Source organism: Terrapene carolina, unplaced genomic scaffold (assembly GCF_002925995.2).
Source record: "Terrapene carolina triunguis isolate 2854851 unplaced genomic scaffold, T_m_triunguis-2.0 Scaffold84, whole genome shotgun sequence".
NCBI lineage: Eukaryota > Metazoa > Chordata > Testudines > Emydidae > Terrapene > Terrapene triunguis.
Window position 1 is genome coordinate 27,140,508 of NW_020664435.1, and position 22,762 is coordinate 27,163,269.

The window sequence follows — 22,762 nt, forward strand, 5'->3', positions numbered from 1 at the left end:
TTTCCAAATCTGTGTTAACACTGAGGTGGATGTAACTTGACTGGAGTCAGTGGACTTGCACTAGGAGTGAATCTGGCCCATACTATTTAATTGCTGCCATAGATCGAGAATGCAAAATGTTTTTGTGGGGGATGGTTATAGCTCCTTAGTGATAAGTGGACAAAACAAAATCTGGATGCACAGAATCCAATTGCATATTGTCCATTACAGATTTTTAGGTAGATAAAAATGGGACTTAAGCCACTTGACAGTTTCTCTTCAACCCAGTTTAATCTTTAATAGGTTTTGCAGACAAAATATTAGAAGGCAACAACTTACCAGCATACTTGGGAAGTAAAGGGATTAATGTAAATTACTGTTTTATTGCTACTGATGTAATGCTATTATGGTACAACTGAAGAAGGAAAGGTATCCAAAGTTTTTCTACCTTTTACAAGATGTATGACACTAAAACATAGAAGTGTGCTCTGAATTTTTTTCACTCTCCAATTTAAGGTTGATTTCACTAGATGAGGAAAACCACAGCAAGGAACTGACCTATTCAGGTATTATTGTATAGCCTAATGTTTCTCAGTTGTGGTGATCTATGTAATGTATGTATTACTTTCCGCAAGCTACTTCATAGCAATTCATAGAATTAAGCAGAGAAGGGACCATTACATCATCCAGTCTGAATTCTAGCCTGCTGATTTTAAAATGTTTATCCTGGTAGATGTAGTTTACTCAGGCCCAGATCTTCAGAGGTATTCAGGCACCTAACTCCCATTGAAATCACATCACCATTGATGTCAGTGGGCGTTAGGCACCTGAATATCTTTGAGGATCTGGGCCTAAGTTTCTGATGGACCGGAAGTCACTTCGTCATCCTCATATGACAGGAGTACGCAATCCTGCTTCTTTCCAAATACCAAACAGTAATATTTATTGAACACTTTTGCCTTTTCTGCTTTATTATTACCAGTTTTACCATCCTCGTCTGGCTATTCCCATTGCTAGGATTTTTGTTACTTAGCCTCCTTTTCATTGTCCTTAGCCCTGCCAGGCATGGATTTTTTCTGTGATTTCTCTAGCTTCTGCTATCAATTTTCCTAAGTTCTCATTTATAATGAGTGCTATCTAAGTAACTTTATTCCATTTGTTATATTGCTTTTTAAAATCTCTAATTGCTGCCTTCACTTTGCCACTGGTCCAGGATGGGCTTTTAGCCAAAGCTGTCATTGTTTAATTGTGGCTTTTTGGCCACCTATTAGCTCTCCCTTAAGCACTCCCATTTTCATTCAGATTTTTTCTGTTTAAATTTTTATTCCCAATAAATTTTTTTAGGCAATCACCAACTTCCAGTACAGTGACTGATTAATCTTTATCCTTCATTATGAGAGCCAAAACAATGTTACCTCGTGTTGGGTGCAATACCTTTTGTGTTAGAAAATACAAAGTTTTTGTAAACTTTGATGATGATTTACATGCTGGAGGTCCCATGCAGCAAGCAGTATCTCCCACATTGAAGTCCCCCATAATATTTTTTCTTTTTGACACCTTACGGATAGGTAGCCAGGCCAGAAGCTGGAGTTGGGCCGCCCAGGGAGCCTGAGCCACTTTGGAGAGCCCCGGACCCTCCACCTGCCCTGGCCAGAGGGCTGGCAGGCCCTAGAGCAGCCCCTGGCCCATGTTCATACCCTCCTGGTGACTTTTTACTGTTTATTTTATCAATTTGTTCCAAAACCTCCCCTATTGACACCTCAATCTGGGACCGTTCCTCAGATTTGTCAGGTAAAAAGGATGGCTCAGGTGTGGGAATCTCCCTCACATCCTCAACCGTGAAGATCGATGCAAAGAATTCATTTAGCTTCTCCCCAGGAACCTTGTCTTCCCTGTGTGCTCCTTTAGCACCTTGATCATCCAGTGGCCCCACTGATTGTTTGGAAGGCTTCCTGCTTATGATGTACTTAAAAATTGTTTTGCTTTTAGTTTTTGTGTCTTTTGATAGTTGCTCTTTAAAGTCTTTTTCGCATGCCTAATTATACTTTTTCTCTTGCCTTGCTAGAGTTTATGCTCCTTTCTATTTTCCTCAGTAGGATTTGACTTGCAATTTTTAAAGGATGCCTTTTTGCTTCTAACAGCGTCTTTTAGACTGCCATTTAGCCATGGTGGCATTTTTTTGGTTCTCTAACTGTTTTTTCTTGGGAGGAGGGGGCAGTGGGATATATTTAGTTTGAACCTCTATTACGGTGTTTTTAAATAGTTTTCATGCAGCTTGCAGGCATTTCACTCTTCTGACTGTTCCTTTTCGTTTCCGTTTAAGTCGCTTCCTCATTTTTGTGAAATTCCCCTCTTTGAAGTTAAATGCTAGTTCTTCTTTAGTATTTCCCTCGCTCCTAGGATGTTAAATTTAATTACATTATGGTCACTATTACCAAGAGGTTCAGCTACATTCACCTCTTGGACTAGATCCTGTGCTCCACTTAGGGTAAAATCAAGAATTGTTTCTCCCCTTGTGAGTTCCAGAACTAGCTGCTCCAAGGATCAGTCATTAATGGTGTCTAGAAATTTTATCTCTGCCTCCCGTCCTGAGGTGACATGTACCCAATCAATATGGGGATAGTTGAAATCCCCCATTATTATTGCTATTTCTATTTTTGTAGCCTCTCTATATCTCCCTGGGCATTCAAAATCATCACCACCATCCTGGTCAGGTGATGGATAGTATATACCTGCTGCTGAACTTGGTTTGACTTGCTTCATGTGTTTGGTTGCAGCTGAAGATGGGCAGGACATCCTTTCTGCCTTAGGAGGAAGCTTTGACTATAAAGAGAATTCAGGTAACCTAGGTAACTTTACAATTTATAACTATTGATTACATAAGGAGTCAATGAATGACTAAAATTTTTTTGTGCTTTGCTTTTTAACCACTAGGTGCCATAGATGATTTATTAGACCTGAAACCTGAAGAAAGTGGTACGTGAAATTCATGCATGTCTATTATATCAGTTTTCCAAAAGCAAAACACCAAAAATATTTTTAATCTTATCTTTTTCTAAATGAGATAATCCACCTACAGTATTTAAATATTGTTAAAGAACTTCAACTCTGCATACTTAATTTGTGGGCACTAAATCTGATATTGAAATAAAAAGTAAACCCTATTGAGTGCAATAGGATTTACAGTACTTCAATTTATTCGCCAAAAAATATAATTGTCTTGCTGGCAAAAGATGTAATTCCTATTTATTTCAGTGGGGCTAATGTTATGCACATTACATTGTCATTCCCATCCTTCCCATAATGTTTAATAGTCCTGTCTTTTATTCTTCTTTGCTTTTTATGCCCACCTTGTCATTATAGTTGGTACTGACTCTATAGCCACTATAATTTTTTTGGAAATATGGCAGATATCAGTACCAGAAACAACTGATTTGAGTGCCTTTAAAAACTTAAAAGAACTGTTGAGTTCTCTGACCCTCCCTGTTAATTAAAACAGATATGCTGTTCTCATTTATACACGGGAGAACAATCTATAATATATACCCTCTACTTGTATCCTCTGCTGGTTAGACTAGTGTCAGCACTAAGGGATGAGTAGTATTCACTGTTCTTTCCCAACTGTGCTGTTTTAGCCTGTCTTTTTCTCCTACCCTCACTTCCATTTAAGAAGGTCCCAACTAATGATAATGACACCCTTTATTTACCGCACTATCTTATGAAAATGCAGTAACACTTCATGCAATGGTTTCATTTGCTCCTAATTTACTTATCTCAGAAGACCACACAGTCTTTTGTGACTCAAAAACATTATGTAGCTGAGTCAGATAGATTGGCGAATATATTTTAGGCTATCTGAGGAGGAGCCTATGAAGTATAGAATTCCAAATGGGAAGGAGTGGATGCAGATATCTACACTTTAGTTAAGACAACGGAACTGTCTAGGGGAAAAAAGTTTTTCAACTAAAACTTAGTTTTTGCCAAAAATGCAGATTTAGTTTGAACAAAATATGTTGCAAATTTGTTTTGAATTTGCTGAATTGTTTTTGTGTAAAAAAAAAAAGAAAAAAAAGTTGTTTTGACATTTTTGAAATGAAGATTTTTTGATTCAAAATGACTTTTCATTTTGAAAGTTCTGTTTTATGCTTCAAAAATTTTAAGAAGCTCAAAATCAAAATGAAACAATTCATTTCAAGTTGAACAAAATGTTGCATTTTGGGTCTAAATGAATTTTATTATTTTTTGGGTTTGCGGAAAATTTCAAAAAAATTCATTTTCAGGTCAATCCAGAAGTAATTTCTGGAATTGCCAGAAAACTGAAAAAAATAGTTATTTGCACAGCTCTGTTTTTGAAGTGCTGATGGAAATATTATCTAGGGCCATGGAGATGCTGACATAGTGATGATTCCTCAGTCATATGTGTAATATAGAGAGCCCCAGACTCTCCATGTATAAACTGTTAGGCGTGGTGAGTTTTTGTTTTGTGGCTTAATATTGTGTCCCTCTTGTGCCTGGTAGTGGCCTTTTTCTCTCTTTCCTTTTTCCACCACTTCCACCATCTTCTATGTCGAACATTCCTACTGGAGTCACAGGTAAGGCCTGGTCTATGTACAGGTTTTGAACCAATTTAACTATTTCTGAAAGACTTAGATCTGTACAATCCTTAGCATGGAGGCGGTTATGCTGGTATAAAGGTGCTTATGGTGGTATACCTTATTCCTCTAATTTTATGAGAATAATATCTACTGGTATAAACACCTTGATACCTGTACAGCTGTGAGGGGGGATTTTAACACTTTAACTCTACCGGTATAGTTAAAGTGGCACAATTTTTGTGTGTGTGCACAAGTCCTAATTCGCCTTCTGTGTTGTTTAACCCTCATGTTGCAGTTCTTTCAAGCCACATTATTCTTCTCTCGCCTTTTTTTTTAAATACCCTACAGAATGGTTCTAAAGAACACATACATGTTACGTGTATTCAAACAGACAAAAATGAAATGTGATGGCAGGATTTTTTTAAATGTGGTGTTTAAACATTTCCAGGGCTCAGAGCTGTGTGTGCAGGCAAGGAAAGGATATGGTGGGAAAGTGGGCAGCGGAGCAGAAATGGTGGATAGAAAGCAAAGGAGAAAAACAAAAAGTAAAACAAATATGAAAGTGTCGGAGGGGGGTATGAAGTAAGAAAGTCCATAACTTATGACCTAGTATAGCTACCACACTAGAATAGTCACAAGAAATTGAGTTTTCAGATTTAAATCTTCATATATAATTTCTTCACTTACTAGGTGTGACACACATGAAAATTGCAAACCTAGCATAGTTTTGATCTGAGCTGTATCACTGCAAACCTTCTTCCTGTTGTGGTAAATTTAATTTGTGGTGAGGTGCAGTAATGGTATCACATTATCACTAGTAACAACACTCTTAATACATGTTATCTTCTGCTAGTCTTGAAACTTCATGAAAGTAAAACATTTCCTGCTGAAACACTAGGAGAGTATGTGAGTGCTTAGATATCAGAGTGATAAATGCCTGAGAAATACTAGATAGAGTACTGTTGTTACCATAGTCATGAGTGCACTGTAAATATATGGATAAGTACTGCTAGGTGAACTTTGAAAAGTTTTGAAGGTATTAATGTTCTTAGCCACTCCTCTGAGATGAGGGGGGGGGGTGAAAATCTCATGAGACAGGTTTTCTTGTGACACTCCTAGAAATTTCTAATAGGAATGCCGGGAGAATAGGCTTTTTTGTGCTCTTTCCATTTTTGATCCTCCCTAGGAAATGCAGAACCATATAAAAATGTAAATTAAAAAGATGTTTAAATGTTTGGATTCTACCTTAATATTGGCTAAAAATTCAGGCTGGTTCTTATTTTATAGGCCCTGGTTTACTCATTCCTCATATGTAGATGTTTGTATTCTCCTATGTGATATTGACTCATGTGCCTATTTAAAACTCAAGTTCTGCCCCTTTTCTCTCTACTGACTCCACTGTGGTAACTTCAGTGTAAATCACTATGGTCATTTAAAAAAAAGAACACATTGAAGTAGGGAGTTACATTTAAATAAAATGTAGTGACCATTTTGCCTCATGAGATCCTGTTGTCCATTCTTATGATCTCTTATGCCAAAAACATTAAAAGCATCTGTAATCTCTACAGTTGTATGTAAGCTGAAGTGGAGGACAAAGTAAGATAACTAGTCATCTGAAGCTTTGCAAAATGAAGCTGCCTCTTGTGCTTTCACATGCTTGAGGTATACATAATTGAGGTAAACTGTTAAGTTTCAGTACTGTGATAGTATCAGACTTGTAACCAGCGCTAAGTAGAAGATGGAAACCACTGTTTTCATTATCAGCATAGTCCCTCAATATACCTGTAGTTCTAAACGTTTCTGGGTGAAGATGAAAGTAATACCTATTGATTAAATCCAGAGATGGTTTCTTTCAGTTTGAGTACTGTGACAATATCGGATGTAACCAGATGGTTAATAGTTATGATCAGGAATTACATGCGCTGTGTATGTCTGTGTTGGGGGGGGTGGGAATAGACTTTTTAAAAACACTAACCTTGTCAGTGATAACCTAGCAGCTTCTTTAACCACAGTTCCTTTGATATAGAATGGGAAACAGGTCAAGAGGATAACGAGGGTTAAGCGCTGGGACTTTCAAAAGTACTCTGTGCTGGTCTAACTGTGATCCCATTAAAATTAATGGGAGTTTTAACATTGACTTCAATGGGAGAAGAATTAGGCCAAAGCTGAGTGTCTTTGAAAATCCCCCTCAACATGTATGCAGTTTTCTCAAATAGAGACCCCCAACTGATCCAGTCATTCATCAGTGGGTCAAAAAGTCCAACTGAACAAATGTTTGCTATATATTTGAATCTTACACAGGCAGCCTTCTATTTGGGCATGCAGCAACCTGATTTAATTTAAGGTCAAGCGAGTCTTTTTAGAGTGCACGTATAACAGGGACCCGGACAGCAAGCAGAAAAGCAGCCTTCTAGAGTTTATTAAACCTTGGACTATACGGTGCTTTGGTTTGTGATTATGAACTTGTACTGCATTTTAAATGGAAAAAAGTCTCTGTGGAGGTAATTGTTTTCAAGTACCTATCAAAGAATACCTTGCTGCATAAGCTGCAACCAGACTTGTCCACAGAAACCGGGTCTGGAAATGGGAAACCATAGACATCCACACCGAGTATACAATCTGAATATGATTCGGTATTTTAAAACTGAATTGAAGTTTTCTGTATTCCACTTCATTCTGCATTTGTTTCCCTGAAAGTTAATTCATCTGTAGTAATTTGTCTTGTTCCCCATGTTTTGTTTAAAATCAGCTTTGAAAGACCATCTTGCAAACTCCCTGGAGCCTGAGTCTGGTGATAAGGATGATATGGTATTGTTGAATGAGATCCTCAATGCTTCCTCGTTGGATGAGGGGGAATTCAGCAAAGAGTGGACAGCTGTCTTTGGAGAAGACCCACTCACTGATCTCTCCACTACCTCTTCAGTCGGAGAAATGGAGAGCACTCCATCATCAGCGGCAGCACCATCAGGCTTTCTTCCCTCACAGCTCTTAGACCAAAACATGAACGATTTACAGTCCTCTCTACATGGTGAGTGTGTGTCTTGCACTTGCGTAAGTTTTTCCAGATTTGGGACCTTAGTTTCTCTTTACTTCAGTTCCCAATCTTTGTCCGTCTTGGCTATTTAGCGTGTAAACTCTTATGGTATGTCTACACTGCAATAAAATGCCTGTGGCTGGCCCATGTCAACTGACTCCAGCTTGGGCTGTGGGGCAATAAAATTGCTGTGTAGACATTCAGGCTCGGGCTGGTGCCCGACCTCTGGGAATGAATGTCTACACTGCAATTTTATAGCCCTGTGAGCCTGAGTCATCTGACATGGGCTGGCCACCAGTGATTTAGTGCAGTGTACAGATGATGCCTTGAGGGTCAGAAATTTTCTCTTACTATACGTACATTATCTCACGCAATGGGGCCTGATCTCATATGGAGCCTCTTAGTGATACAATAGTACAAGTTGTTGTTGTTATTTCTAAAGGAGAAAGCAAGCCAGTTTTATTTTTAAAAGTTCTTGGTTAACAAACAATTGCTCTCTCTAGGTTTTTATATTCCACTGCAAATGTAGCGCTCTAGTTCAGCTGCCTTTTTAAAGGGAGCATTAGCTTTCCTCTTGCTATACTTTCAATCCCATTTACTTATCCATGATAATTAAAGGACTCTTATTAACATTATATGTGTAGACATATCATTCAGCTAGAGAAAAATGTGCAACTTGCTGGTTCCATTTCTAAATTGAATTGTGGTAACTTTTTTTTTAACTTACTTCCCACATTTGCAGGAATGAAAAGTAAGCTGCTTGACTTCCTTACTGTCTCACTGATAATCTTTTTGTCTAGTCATGTCATAAAGCCATTCTCAGTGAACAGGCAAACCAGAATAGGCTCAAGGCCAACAAATGCTTTCAAATTTATAAATTGCAGTTTGTTTTTTCAAAGGCAAAATTCCTCTCTCTAACTTGCTCTATAGTGATAATCATAGAATATCAGGGTTGGAAGGGACCTCAGGAGGTCATCTAGTCCAACCCCCTGCTCAAAGCAGGACCAATCCCCAACTAAATCCCCAAATCACCCCCTCAAGGATTGAACTCACAACCCTGGGTTTAGCAGGCCAATGCTCAAACCACTGAGCTATCCCTCCCCCATGTACAGTACATGAGACTACTTCATAAAGATACGCTGGTAATCTCTTAAAGCAGTCCTTTTCAGAGCCAGTGTTTCATCACAAAAATCAGCACAGTTTGTATTGAGGACTTTTTTTTAAATTGGTTTACTTGTTGAACTGTCTGTTCTCGTCAAGCAAGAGCAGAGTCCACTGTCTCTTTCAGAGGCGTTCTGCTCCCCAACTCTTAGTTTTTCCTTTTTGTCCTTGCACTATGTAAGAGTTAAATACTGTTCTACAATATGTTCAGATTTGTGGTCTGCCAGTCTCATCAGTGTAAATCTCCCATCAGTTAGTTCTTTGAGCCAAATACTGGTCTCACGGAAGTCAGTGGGAGAAAGTTTCCAGGCAAAATTCCCATTTGTTTCTGTGAAATTAGAATTTGGCCTCATTTACTTAACCGACTCAACCTATCCATTGCCAACAATTGGCATACAAATGGGGCTTCTGATTTCTGTAGTAACCAATAAACACTGATAAAACATCACTGTGTCAAAGAGGGTAGGGGAAATGTTTATCCAGTAAACTCCAGAAAAACGTGGGAAATGGTTACTCAATTCATGTTGCCTTCATCCCTTTCCCAATGCAGTTTGTTTATATAGGCCAGGGGTTCTCAATCTGTGGGTCGGGACCCCAAAGTGGGTCGCAACCCCATTTTAATGGGGTCGCCCAGGCTGGTGTTAGACTTGCTGGGGCCTGGGACTAAAGCCAAAGCCTGAACCCCACCACCTGGGGCTGAAGCCCAGGGCTGTAGCCCCAGGGCTAAGGTTACATGCCTCCTGCCCAGGGCAGAAACCCTTGGGCTTCAGCTATGGACCCCCACCGGCCCAGGGTGGTGGGGCTGGGGTGTCCTTGGGCTTCGGTCCCCTCCTGGGGTCATGTAGTAATTTTTTGTTGTCGGAAGAGGGTCACGCTGCAATGAAGTTTGAGAACCGCTGATGTAGGCAATGCCCCTGCTCCCTGGCTTGTATCTAACATTATATCATGCTGGGTATATCATGCTCAAATAGAGTGGCAGCAAATTCCTACATTTCTATTGGCCATTCATTAGACGGAGTATTGTGCACATGCGTGGGATTTAAAACAATACTGTATTACAAATTATGGAAGCAATTTAAAAAACGCTTCATCGCACAAGAGCCCCAGAAGAATATGTCCATGGTTATTAGGATTTCATTGTGGAAGACACCAAAGGAAAGAAGGTACTAGAGTGCAAATATTGTAGAGCAGGGATTGGCAACCTTTGGCACACGGCCCATCAGGGAAATCCGCTGGTGGGCTGGGACGGTTTGTTTACCTGCAGCGTCCGCAGGTTCGGCCGATTGCAGCTGACACTGGCTGCAGTTCGCTGTGCCAGGCCAATGGGGGCTGTGGGAAGTGGCGTGGGCCAAGGGATGTGCTGGCCGCCGCTTCCTGCAGCTCCCATTGGCCGGGAACGGCGAACCGCGGCCAGTGGGAGCTGCAATTGGCCAGACCTGCAGACGCTGCAGGTAAACAAACCGTCCCAGCCCACCAGCGGATTTCCCTGATGGGCTGCATGCCAAAGTTTGCCGATCCCTGCTGTAGAGTTATGATACATATTGTGTGTCAGAAAAAACTTCTACTAGAATTACCAGACATCTGTAGTCTAGAATACACACACACACCTGAAAAACCCACCATCAAAACCAGATATCTTTAGCACTGCACCAGTTGTCCATTAATGAAACTGTGACGAGATTTAAAAGAAAAAGATGAGGAGATGGATGTGGCACATGAATTTACAAGGGCTTTGGTACAATCTAGTGTAAGCCTTTCCCAAGCAGTTTGGCTGATAGAATTATAAATAATAAAGGAAGCCTAACTTAGTGGTATGTAAGTTTAAACTTTTAACAGTGCAGGGTCACATTTTAAGGAGGTAGAGGCCCGCTTGTGAGGGGCCTGTGGCACAATTGTCCAGTTTGCTTGTATGAATATAGACAATGCATCTCTGCCCTAGGTTTCCATCTCTTTTCCCTTCTTACTAGAGTTGGTGACAACCTGCTGTTCATTGGTAGGGAAAGGACATAAAAGACCTCTGCCACCTCTAATTTTATGTGATTCTGTGGGCATGTCTACACTTACCAGTAGATCGACACTGCTGCAATCGATGCAGCAAGTGTTGATTTAGCAGGTCTGGTGAAGACACACTAAATCGATGGGAGAGCACTCTCCCGTCGGTTTGTGTACTCCACCTCCCCGAGAAGCATAAGGGAAGTCAACGGGAGACGCTCTCCTGTCGACACAGCACTGTGTAGCCACCTCAGTAAGTGGATCTAACTACATCAACTTCAGTTACATTATTCACGTAAGTTAGATCGATTTACCGTCATAGTGTAGACCAGGTCTATAAAACACTCCTGCTGTCTATTTTAATAAAATGGCCTTGGCATTAATTATAAACAGGGGAACCGCTTTACCTACCAATCAAATACAAAGAGGTCAGATCGCCACAGTAATGGTGGCAGTCTACTGAAGCGAGCAAGACTCTAGGGTATAGACTTTATCTTAAATGGCCTTTGGAACAGGTCCCAGTGGCACCAGGACCCAGTATCTGACAGGCATGGCAAAAGATAAGAAAGTAAGTAGAGGGATGGAGGATGAGGAAAGTGGAGCGAAACTATGGGAGACAGAGAAGGAAGGTGTGGGCTTGTAGAAAGAAGGGAGATGAGAACAAATGAGGATATTCTGAATGCTAACAATTTATATATATATATTGCACTTAAGATATCCTAGAATTAGGGACCATTGATCACTAAAATTGGTGGTTGGATAAGTAAGTCACATGCAGGGCTGGCTCTAGGTTTTTTGCCGCCCCAAGCAAAAAAAATTTTGGCTGCCACCCACCCCAGCGCTGGGCTCTCTCCCATCCACCCCCCACCTGCACCCCCTGCTGCCCCAGCCCTGGGCTCCCCCCCACCAGTGCTGACTCCACCGCTCCCCCCTCGCTTCCAGCCGGTCCGGCGCTGGCAGGATTGTGGTAAGCAGCGGGGCTCCTGGGCCGTGCCTCAGCCCAGGGTCCTTCCAGCCAGGGCTCCCACCTCCAGGACCGGCCGGGACCAGGAGGGCAGAGCCGGGGGACCGCCCCAGCAGGGGGCTACGGAGCCGGGGCAGGGTAGCCCCAGAGGAAGCGGAGCCCCAGAGAGCGGGACATGGGCCCCGCACGGCAGCGCCCCGCCCTCTATGGCTCCGCTGCTGCTGCTGCTTCTGGCCACCCTGCCGCAGTCCCTGGGCGGCTCGGGCTGCTTCGCCCAGCCCTGGCTGCGGCGCTGGGGGGGCGGCTGCCCTGCGGCACCTGCAGGCAGCTCTGTGTGCCCCGCGGGGCGGCCACCAGCCGGAGTTCCCCCGCTCGGAGCCTGCCCGGCCCAGCCACAAGGTGCGGCACTGCTCCGTCATAGCGCAAACTGCAGCGGCCCCAGGGCGCCCCCGCGCATGAGGCGCTGCTGCTGCCAGGCCCAGCTCTAGTCTTTTGCCGCCGGAAGCAAAAAAAAAAAAAAAAGATGGCCGGAATGCCGCCCCTGAAAATGTGCTGCCCCAAGCACATGCTTGGTTTGCTAGTGCCTAGAGCCGGCCCTGGTCACATGCAGAGAAGACAACATTATGATTGGATTACTGGGAAGAGGATCTGGCTACATATATACACAGACGTAGCACCACATATCATGGTTAGACTTGTGGTAGCGTATACCCTATAACCATCATAAAAATGAAAGGACTGAAATAACGTGCACCCATTATAGCTACAATGAGCACCTTAGATAACTGTAAATAAAATAATTTAAGGGGAAAAGTCCTATTTTCCTGTGTGTTTACATTGCATGTTTAACAGTGTAATATGGAAGCCTAGTGCTTGTGATCCTGTCTTCCTGTACTGGCTGAGCCCAGCGATTGCATAATCCACAGCTCTCTCACAGGAAAAAGGAGGGGAGGGGTGTTAACTCAAGGGTAAAGACTTGGCGTTTTGGTGCTAAAGTTGGTGGGTTCTATTCCCACTGTCGACTGTGGTGCCTGTGTGTATATGTTATAGCAGCAGTTTGTGTGTAGTCAGTTTCGCTGTTTACTTTGTGTAGTTAGTTTCTCCCTTGCTGCAAAGAATTTTAAAGCCAAGGAAGAATTTTAAAACCACCCATATAAAATCTTTTTTAAAAGGAACCTAAAGAATAAAGTTCTGGGTATGCTATTTAAAGGTGCTTTATAAGGACCTGGAATTTTTAAAATTAATCATTTAAAAATAGCTTCAAGTTAAGTGTCCCTTTAAATACTTAGCTTTGGCCAATAAATGAAATGATAGTCCCTGGAACTATACAAGAGCAGCAGCAGAAGAAAAAAGTACAGCATGGGTCAGATTTTAGCTAAATCATAGTCACATTTACCACAATTCAAATGTTAAAAATCCTCCCACCCACCCTCCTGCCTGACTGGATTGTCTGCACTGGAGCTTCTGTGAACAGGAACTAGTTCTGACTATTTTTTAAAATGTGCTTGGAAGGTGGTCTTGTTAGGAGGGAGGCAGGACAAGTGCTCTTTTAGGCAGAGTGGAAATTTGGCTGTGCAGACGGAAAGCACACGATTGCCTTAGTCTTTCGGAACGTGCAACTGGTCAGCAGATGCTCTTCTCAAGGACGCTGCTCCTTTGCAGAAGTTAACGGCTTATCTCTATGGAAATGAGGGAGAATATGAGCAGCAGTAACCATAACTGGTAAAGGGGTGAGGCTGGTGTATGACTCCATCAACTGATATGAGTTTTCTGCTGTAAAGTACCCAGGATGATACGAGTTCATTAAGTAATTACTGTTGATTGACACTAATGCAACTTTGTTATTGAATTTTAGGCTGGGCAGCTAACAGTGTTAGCCATCCATCTATACCACAGCCAGCACAGAAATCAAACAGCCTGAATGTGAACACCAACAAGATGCCTGCGAAAGGTGATATGTTCATTATTAGTGTTTTCCGTTACTCTAAGATTATTTGCATAATACATTTACCTTCAGGAATTGTATGTGCACACGAATTAAATACTTTACTTTAGATACTCGGTGTTGGAATATATATGTATTTGTATTTGCTGGCACTAATCCTGGTGAAATGTAATGAGCAATCATTTAAGTTCCAATGAAATAGCAGATGAAACACAGGGGTTTCTGCTCTAAAATCTGTGAGCCATAGAATTGCATCCACATGCACTCAGTCTGAACTGAACCTCATTTGTTCTGGAGTTCAGGGAGGACCTTATGGCTGAAGTACAGGCCTCTGAAATGGTAGAACAGAGTCCTAACTGAACATGCTGATCAAGATATTATTTCAGTGATGTGCCCCATGTTACAGTAATCTGTTTGCTTTGAGGTGCCTGTAGCAACAAGTGAATTATATTGCAAAGAGTGCAATCCTGCATCCTTTACCAGGACATAACTCCCATTGGCTTTGGTTGGGGTTTGCTGAAAGATTGGGCAAAGTACATGTAAAGTGTTCATTACATGTCTCTAGCCTCTTGTGTGTGTGCACAAATTCCTCAAAGATCTCTTTTGCAGGAAAGACCGGTGACCTAAACCATATTGTGTATTTTTGTTTCCTTGCTGAAGTGTGTGAAGTTTCTTTGCATGCTTAGGTGCGTAGGGCTGAGTGGGTTTTGGCATCCGTTTTAGATGTGGTCATAAAGTGGGTGGGGAAGTCGCAGTTGTGATAATTGCATCAGTTACAATAAACTTCATTAGATTAGTCTAAAACCTATTCCAATAATTGTGAAGGTGGCAAAGAGATTCTACTTCTCAGCCATACAGATAGTGAAGTCAGACCCAGCAGAACTTTTCTCGTCCATAAATCGCTTTGTGAACCCAGATTGCCTCCGATCAACCCCAGAACACAGTACCTCCCACTGAGAGGAAGTATTTTATTTCACATAAAATATCATCTGTATCTGGGATGGCTCCACAGGTCACCGAAAACAACATGCTGACTACAAGACCAGAAATGCAATTCTCTCCTCCTTCCAGGAATTCAGCCCCTTCACACACACAGTAGTCATGAACTCACTGACAGCAATCAGACACGCCGCCTGTGACTTGGACCCCTACGAGGGGTGGTCAAGCAGGGTGATTGCCCTGGGCGCCTTCTTCCAGGGTGCGCTGTCCCACTGTGTCACTTGGCTGTTTTACTGCACTCTGGCCAGTTGGCCGTTTTTGCTGTGCTGATTGGCTGTTTTTTGGCTTGGCACAGGGGAGGGAGGACAATGAAAACATTTTCTGCCCTTCCTGGATGGTAAGAGAAAACAGAAGACATCTGGGACACCTGTTAACAGAGATTGTCCACAACTCCTTTGACTAAAGAGCCCTAATACATGCAACAGTGCAACTAGTACTGAAGAGACCATTCCTTGGTGTTAGAGACCTTTCAATCAACTGCCCAGTAACTTGCCTCCCTTTTCTAACTAAGCTATTTGAGATGCTAGCACTTCAGTGCCAGCTGCCTATGTTTTGGATCGTTCAGGCTAGGGCATGGTACTCAGACAGTACTTGTTGCTCTGATGGATATTTTCCTCCTGTTCATAGGAAAAGGAAGTACATCCCATGATCATTTTGTTTCATCTCTCTGGCACCTGAGACCATGTACTCCTGTCCCACCTACAAGCTGCTTCAGGGTGAATGGAAATGCCCTGAAATGACTGAGGTCCCTCTTCTCAAACTGAACTTAGATCATTATGGGCAACTTTTCCTCCTAAGAGGGTCCTTCAGACCTCTCAGTGCTTTTTGATTACCCAGTCAACTAGCCCCTGCCTGAGACTTAGCCCCAGCCTAGCAGACACAGATAAGGCTATGGGGAAAAATTAATTCAAAATCTCCAGGCTTATTTATTGGAATTCATTCTAGCGAGGTGTGAAGCTGCTAACCCTGAATAGCTCCAGCAGTTACAAAATGCAACAGCCTGTTAACATAGCAGGTTGCTGTGAACCTAAAGAGTACAGTTCTGAGTCTCCTGTCTTGGTATTCAAAGCCCTACAGGGGATTGGCCCTACTCTCCGTCTACAGCTATAACCACTACATTTCATCAGAGTAATGAAACTGTTGACCAGTCTGGGAGACAGAGCTTTCACAGGAGAAGATTGGAAGTGGTTAGTCCCATGGCCAAAGCTACATGCAAAACTCATTTCTCTCACTTTGCTCTCCTTCCTTCACATTCGCAAACTGAAACAAAACACCTGTCAAGTTATCAAGCAATTTCTCCTACATGCTGGAAACAGGGAGATGGGGGGTGTAGGGAGGGGAGAAATAATTTGTATCTTCAAATAATTAGGAAGTGCTCAGATATTTAAAATTGGGGAGCATATAAATACCTGTATAGACTGATGTGCTACATGCATTTCTACAGAAATGGGTGGATATTTAATTTTGCTGTAAGTAATATGTTGAAATGTAATTCATTACACTATTTCTAGAAGGAGATGCATTTTCTTCATCAGCTTAACAATACTCATGGCATTCATTTTGTTTGATCTTCTGCATTAAATCAGCTATGTTTAAGTCAAGCAAGAATTCTGACATGGTATATTTCACTATTCCAGAACCTGCAAAGAATCCTAAAGACCTGACTGCTTGGTTCAATCTTTTTGCTGACCTTGACCCGTTATCCAATCCTGATGCTGTTGGGAAAACAGATAAAGAACATGAATTGCTCAATGCATGAGTCTGCGGCCTATGGTAACTCACACTGCTCCGTTCATTAACACTATCTTCGGGTTTAGAAGACTACAACAAAATCAGTATGCTGTTGTGAAACTATAAAGTATGTGCCATTATAATAAAACTAAAGGGATTTAACCCCCTTTTATATAGGTACAATTATTTGATCTTGTTTTGTATAAAGAGTTTGCATTTATTTTCTATGTGGACTTACCAAATGAGGTTAAAATTTAGGACAGAATTCTAGCCATATTAGGATACCTGCTGAAACACTGTCATTGCCTGAGGTGTGCGGAGCTAATGCTAGAGTGAAATATAAATTATAAACCTATTTTTTTATAATGTTTCTTGTGCAAATCAAAAGATCATGTAATGGGAGAGGCTGCATGAGTCAAATAATGATTGTATTTGCCACTGCTATGTTGAGATGTAAATTCAATCTGTTTTGTTAGTATCCATAGTGAAAAATCCATGCTGAGGCTAAATTATTGAAGGATTATATTTGGGTCTGTCAAGCTGCTGTATTCATGGTCTCTCTGATTTAAATTATTAGACAAACTGCACTACACAAGACCAAAAATATTGCCCAGAGTGCATCCTTCCTGAGTTTTTCATTGTGCCAACAGGATTTGTACATGCAAAGCAGAAGTTGGGTGCCACTATTGCTTACACACGCCTTGAAAGCATTCAAGTTTTCTGTTGAGTAGTTTTTATCAAACTGATTTGATAAGCATGTGTTTCTTGAGCCTGTTGTGACACTAACTCTCCTTTAATAAAGTGGTTTTGACAACAAAGAAAAAAAGACATACTAAGGACCTCTTTTTTCAGCTAGAATGTTATTGTCATTGTTGAATGCAGTATGCGCCATCATCTGATGATGAAATATGACCGGCTTTCAAACAGTAGCTAATAATTCATCTCATTGCCTCAGGCCACTCAAGAATAGTAATGCAGCAGGTTGGCAAGAGAACCCTGTACTCGGATTCTTCTGCAACTCATTGTCTCTTCTGCTTCTCCCCCCTCCTTTTAAAATAGAGGACGTTAAAGAAGTGTCAGCCTTCACTATAGCTTTGTAACTTGGGTGAGTTTGCAAACACACTGTGCAATGTTTGTTTTTCAGTCAATTATACATTTGGGCCCTTTTTTTTTAAAGGGACTTCTATCCGATTCCTTTCCTGTAGCTGCAATTTTGCACCAGCAATTAATTGCATCCACAATTAATTAATCCAAGTCTTCTTGCCTGCCTCATGATCAGTTAGACAACTGAGTCCGTGAATCGGGAGCCTTGAACTAATTGCTTGACAACTAAATAAGAACACCACATCCAAGCTTCCCTGGGGAGTGGCAGCTTCCCAGTGCCCGAAGGAGAGACTGCCATGTTTTGTAGAGTTGGAATCGTAGGAGAGTTGACTGGGAGATCTCAGTGGCTTTGTCACCACAACCAGACCCATAAGAAATATAGACAAAATTGAAGAGAGAAACAGCTCTGTTCCTTCAGGGAGCTCTTTCATACATCTTTCACTACTTTTTGGACTGAGTGCCCCATCACTGCCTGGCAACCTGACACTTAATCCTTGTCTCATACTATTGGTCTCAGGTATGGTGGGTGTGATGGGTTCTGTGAAAGTGAAATGAATTATATTAAAGAAATAGAATGAATTAAAGAATGCTGTATGTACCTTTAAGTAGAAATGCTGCAAGCCAGGGGGCAGGAAAGCAGACATTAACTGCTTAATGAATTGCCCCACTTAAGGGCAATTGGTGAAGCATTAGCCTTAGATCGATAAGAGTTAATAAGGAAGCAGGATATGCATATTGTGCCCTATGCAAATTTTACAATTTTGCTCTCTCTGTCCCTTTGTTTAGTTCGCACCCTTTTATCTGTATAAATAAGACTGTTTGACTCTTGCATGGGGGCTCACATTATCTGAATGTATTAGCAGAGCGCTGTGCTAATAAAACAGAGTGGTCTGACAAACTATGAGTCCTGAGTCTAACTTTGACAGTTCCGTCACAGAGACCCCCTTGGGACTGTCACCTGACGTGCTGGAATTACCTCTGAGCCCGTTTTCCATTGCCAGTTGGGACTCCAGAATCCTGCCTTGTTGAGCCAGACATGCTAGCCTGCTGCAACACAGACCCAGGTCTGGTCCACGCCCCCAAAGCTGCAGACTTTAACCAAAAACTGCTCAGCAAGTCACCTATCTCTAGCACCGAGACACCCAGCTCCCAATGGGATCCAAATCCCAAATCAATCCGTTTTACTCTGTATAAAGCTTATACAGGGTAAACTCATAAACTGTCCACCCTCTATAACACTGATAGAGATGCACCGCTGTTTGCTCCCCCAGGTATTAATCACTTATTCTGGGTTAATCAATAAACAAAAGTGATTTTATTAAGTTTAAAAAGTAGGATTTAAGTGGTTTCAAGTAATAACAGACTGAACAAGTAAGTTACCAAGCAAAATAAAACAAAACACGCAAGTCTAAGCCTAATACATTTAAGAAACTGAATACGGGTAAATCTCACCATCAGAGATGTTCCAATAATCTTCTTTCACAGACTAGACTCCTTCTTAGTCTGGGCCCAATCCTTTCCCCGGTACAAGTCTTGTTAGTTCCAGCTCAGGTGGTAACTAAGGGTTTTATCATGACTGCAGCCCCCTTCGTTCTGTTCCACCCCCTTTTATAGCTTTGGCACAAGGCAGGAATCTTCCACCCCACCTTGTAAATTGAAAAGCACCAGGTTTAAGATGGATTCCAGTACCAGGTGCCATGGTCAGATGTCCTGTGAGACCCCAAGCCTCCATTCTTTCTGGCCTGACTCACATAAACACAGGAAGGCTTACAAGTAAACAGAGCCATTTATAACCAATTGTCCTGGTTAATGGGAGCCATCAAAATTCTAAACCACCATTAATAGCCCACACTTTGCATAATTACAATAGGACCTCAGAGTTAACTTCATATTTCTAGTTTTAGATACAAGAATGATACATTCATACAAATGGGATGACCACACTCAATAGATTATAAGCTTTGTAATGATACCTTACAAGAGACCTTTTGCATGAAGCATATTCCAGTTATATTATATTCGCATTCCAAGCATATGGAGTGCAAAATCACAGTGGGGGGCTGGGAGGAAGTTTGTCCTTCAAAGCTGCAAAAGTGAAGCACAACAGGATGCAAAGCCACATTTTCAGCTTGCTTCTGAGCATCTGTGTTGTGAATTGAAGGCATGGCTAAAATGTCCTGAAGTGTAACTTTTGGTAGCTGAGTTTCCTTTAAAAAAACAAACGAGCCCTCTATAAAATCCATACATAGTAAGTATGGAAACACTTTCAAAATTATATTCATCCAATAGTTGTAGCTGCTTAACTACAGAATTCCAAAATATTTTAAATGCACGTATCCTATTCTTTTTGTTACCCCAACCCCACTGCTCCAGCCTTGCCTTGTTTATTCAGCTCCTCCAACTGTCGTCTTGATTTCTAGACTGTAAGCATGGTGGGGCAGAAACTGACATTTTGGTAGGTTTGTACAGCACAATATAAGTTGGTCCTTTGTAATTATGGCTCATCTGGATTTGTAACCTGGGCTTTGTCTGCACTACATTTTTTTTCATCCCCCGTTTGTGATCACCCACATAACTCCACCGGTGGCAGCAATGTTGGGAGCACTAATGGAGATGGTCTGCTGGCATTTAAGATCCCAATCCCAGTCCTCACTGAAATCAATAAAGATTCTCACTGTCTTAAGTGGGCCACTAGCCCAACATATCATGTCAACCTGTTCTGAGCATAGTTTGACTCCATGGCTATTAAAATGGTGGCAGCAAATCTCCATTAAAGTTCCCAGGAGCTGCTCCAATTAATGCAAAGGTGGAAAATTTTACTGAAAAATACCCAGTGTGAACAAGGCCACTGAGACCATAATGGCTTTAAAGCAGCTATTAGGTCACAGATCGTAGACCTCTGAACTGTAAATGACTCTGGTCATTTTTGGGTACTGCACAAGTGCAGCAAAGCATCTGCATTGCTCTGAATCCTCATCATATCCACCCATTTTTAACTAGACAAACTGGAACTAGCTTTCCCCATATTTTTCTAAAATGGTGGAACTCATTCGTTCACATTATGGATTAAGCCATTGTAAAATGTCATTTTGAAAAGTAAAGTTAGCTTTGAATTCTCAGGCTATGCCCTGTCCAATTTTTTTTATGCTTTTAAATTTTAAAAAAGCTAGAGGTATTTAAAATTTATTTTTAAAAAGAAAAGCAGTTGATAATCAGTTCTACACATGGACTTTATCATGAACATTTATTCAAGTCTAAGGGTTTGGCTACACTCGAAACTCCAAAGCGCTGTCGTGGGAGCGCTGTCGCGGCAGCGCTTTGAAGTGCAAGTGTGGTCGCGGCGCCAGCCCTGGGAGAACTCTCCCAGCGCTGCAGGTACTCCACCTCCATGAGGGGGTTAGCTTAGCTCCCAGCGCTGCGGCACTGTTTACACTGGCGCTTTACAGCGCTGTAACTTGCTGCGCTCAGGGGGGTGTTTTTTCATACCCTTGAGTGAGAGAGTTGCAGCGCTGTAAAGCGCCAGTGTAACCATAGCCTAATACTTGAGCTGGAGTAATAACACCCTGAAAATAGGAGTCGTGTAGATAAAACCTCACATTGTGTTACAAACAGTACTTCTGTAATAATTGTGAGGTCTACAGCCTTTGTCAGGTTTCAGTGTCATTCAAAGCCAGAGTGCCATTGTCACAGGATTTTACTGTGCCCTGCATGTACAGGCTCAGCTGTAAGTGGGACAATAGGCTAGTTAATCATTCTGTTAAAATTACAGATTGATTGTCTTATGCAGCCTAGTGTTCATCGTGATTTACTGTGGTTCGCTCTGGTAGCATATTCTGACTTTAGTACATTTTTTTAAAATAAATGCTGCACAGACCCTGTGGCAAAATGAAAACAATGGTAATTGATTAACTGTCTTTATTAGAAAGTTGATTAAAAGTTGACGTAATTGATTTCAGTGAGCCTGGGTTTCTACAAGTCTAAGAACAGCTGCTTCAGGGGATTTAAAATGTGCATCTTGGCAATTGAACAGCTCATGAAGAAAAATTGACATGTAATTTTTTATTAATTTAAATGATCAAAACCTACATCTGAACTAGCATAATGCTGCTCATATGATTCCGTTTTCTGCTGTATGGCACATTGTATATACAGAGAAGTGTACATATCGATGGCACCATTGGGCCTACTCAGACCCCAGGCTACCCTTTTGTGAGTAAGCAAATGTGAGCTGCCCAAAGTGGTGCAGTCAGACCTCCAGACCAGTCCTGTTTTCAGGCTTCACTGCCATCCACCAACTCCCACTCTGCTGCTGGCTCACCCTGTAGGCACCTAAACTCTCTCAGCATCTATGTTTTTGCAATAAAAGTTCCCTAGGCACTTAAGTTTCTGCTTCTGAGCATGTGCACTACAGCCTCACTCTAAGCATCTATCTCCTGCCTAGGCCCCAGAGCAATCCATGAATTGGGGAATGACAGGCATTTGTCTGCCAAAGTTCTGTGTGGGGCCTAACCCAGTAGATGTGCTCAGAGACCACCTACCAGAGTGGTTTCCATTGAAAACCTGGGAGGAAGAGGTGCTGCCCACTTTATAACCTTAGCCCCATGCACTCAGATGTGCAAGACCCACGTTCAGTTCCTTCCTCTGCTTGAGATTTGAACAGGGGCTTCCCACACCTCTCAGGTGAGTGCTACGATCCCTGGGCTACAGGATAGTCTGATGTGGGGCTTCCTCAGTCTGTCTTGTTGAAGCTGTTGCGCTCTGGATAAATGGAGTCGTTGGGGCAGAGACAGAATGAGAATGACTCCATAGCCCTGTGGTCACAGCAAAGAGCTACAAGGTGGAGGGTGCAGTCCTGCTTCAATGACTCTTATCTAAAATGAAACCGCTTAGGAGAGACTGAAGAAGCCCTGTACTTGACTGTCCCACGATTCAAAGGCCAGAAGGGACCACTGTGATTATCTAGGCTGACGATGCTTCTTGGAGCACCCAATACTGAGAGTCACCTTATTGCCACCTGCCTCCAGCACAAGGGAGTTTTGCTTGTGTGAGCTCCCTAATGCCACCAACCCGTCAGCCTCTGGGCTACACCAGCCCTGCCTTTGTCCTGCAGGTTGACAATAGATGCACCCAGCCCCCAAATCCCTTCAAAGTGTTCCCCTGTGATATCTAGCCCCTCATCACTGGATACCCACAGAAATCTCATCTTTTCCAGTCCCAAAATCTCCACCTATCACTTTTACCTTAGCTCACTGCTCCTG

General features: G+C 42.1%; 1 protein-coding gene across 2 annotated transcripts in view; it reads left to right on the forward strand.

Annotated features, from left to right (window-relative positions):
- ICA1 (islet cell autoantigen 1) overlaps positions 1-17,213 on the forward strand; it is a 96,025-nt gene extending 78,812 nt beyond the window's left edge. For both annotated transcript variants that reach the window (XM_024205643.2, XM_024205644.2), the window contains exons 10-15: positions 496-545; positions 2,757-2,819; positions 2,914-2,955; positions 7,324-7,602; positions 13,581-13,676; positions 16,307-17,213. In XM_024205643.2, coding sequence (XP_024061411.1) covers positions 496-545; positions 2,757-2,819; positions 2,914-2,955; positions 7,324-7,602; positions 13,581-13,676; positions 16,307-16,428 — 652 coding nt within the window. In that variant the 3' untranslated portion in view covers positions 16,429-17,213. The remainder of the gene's footprint in view (positions 1-495; positions 546-2,756; positions 2,820-2,913; positions 2,956-7,323; positions 7,603-13,580; positions 13,677-16,306) is intronic.
- Positions 17,214-22,762: the final 5,549 nt, after the last annotated feature.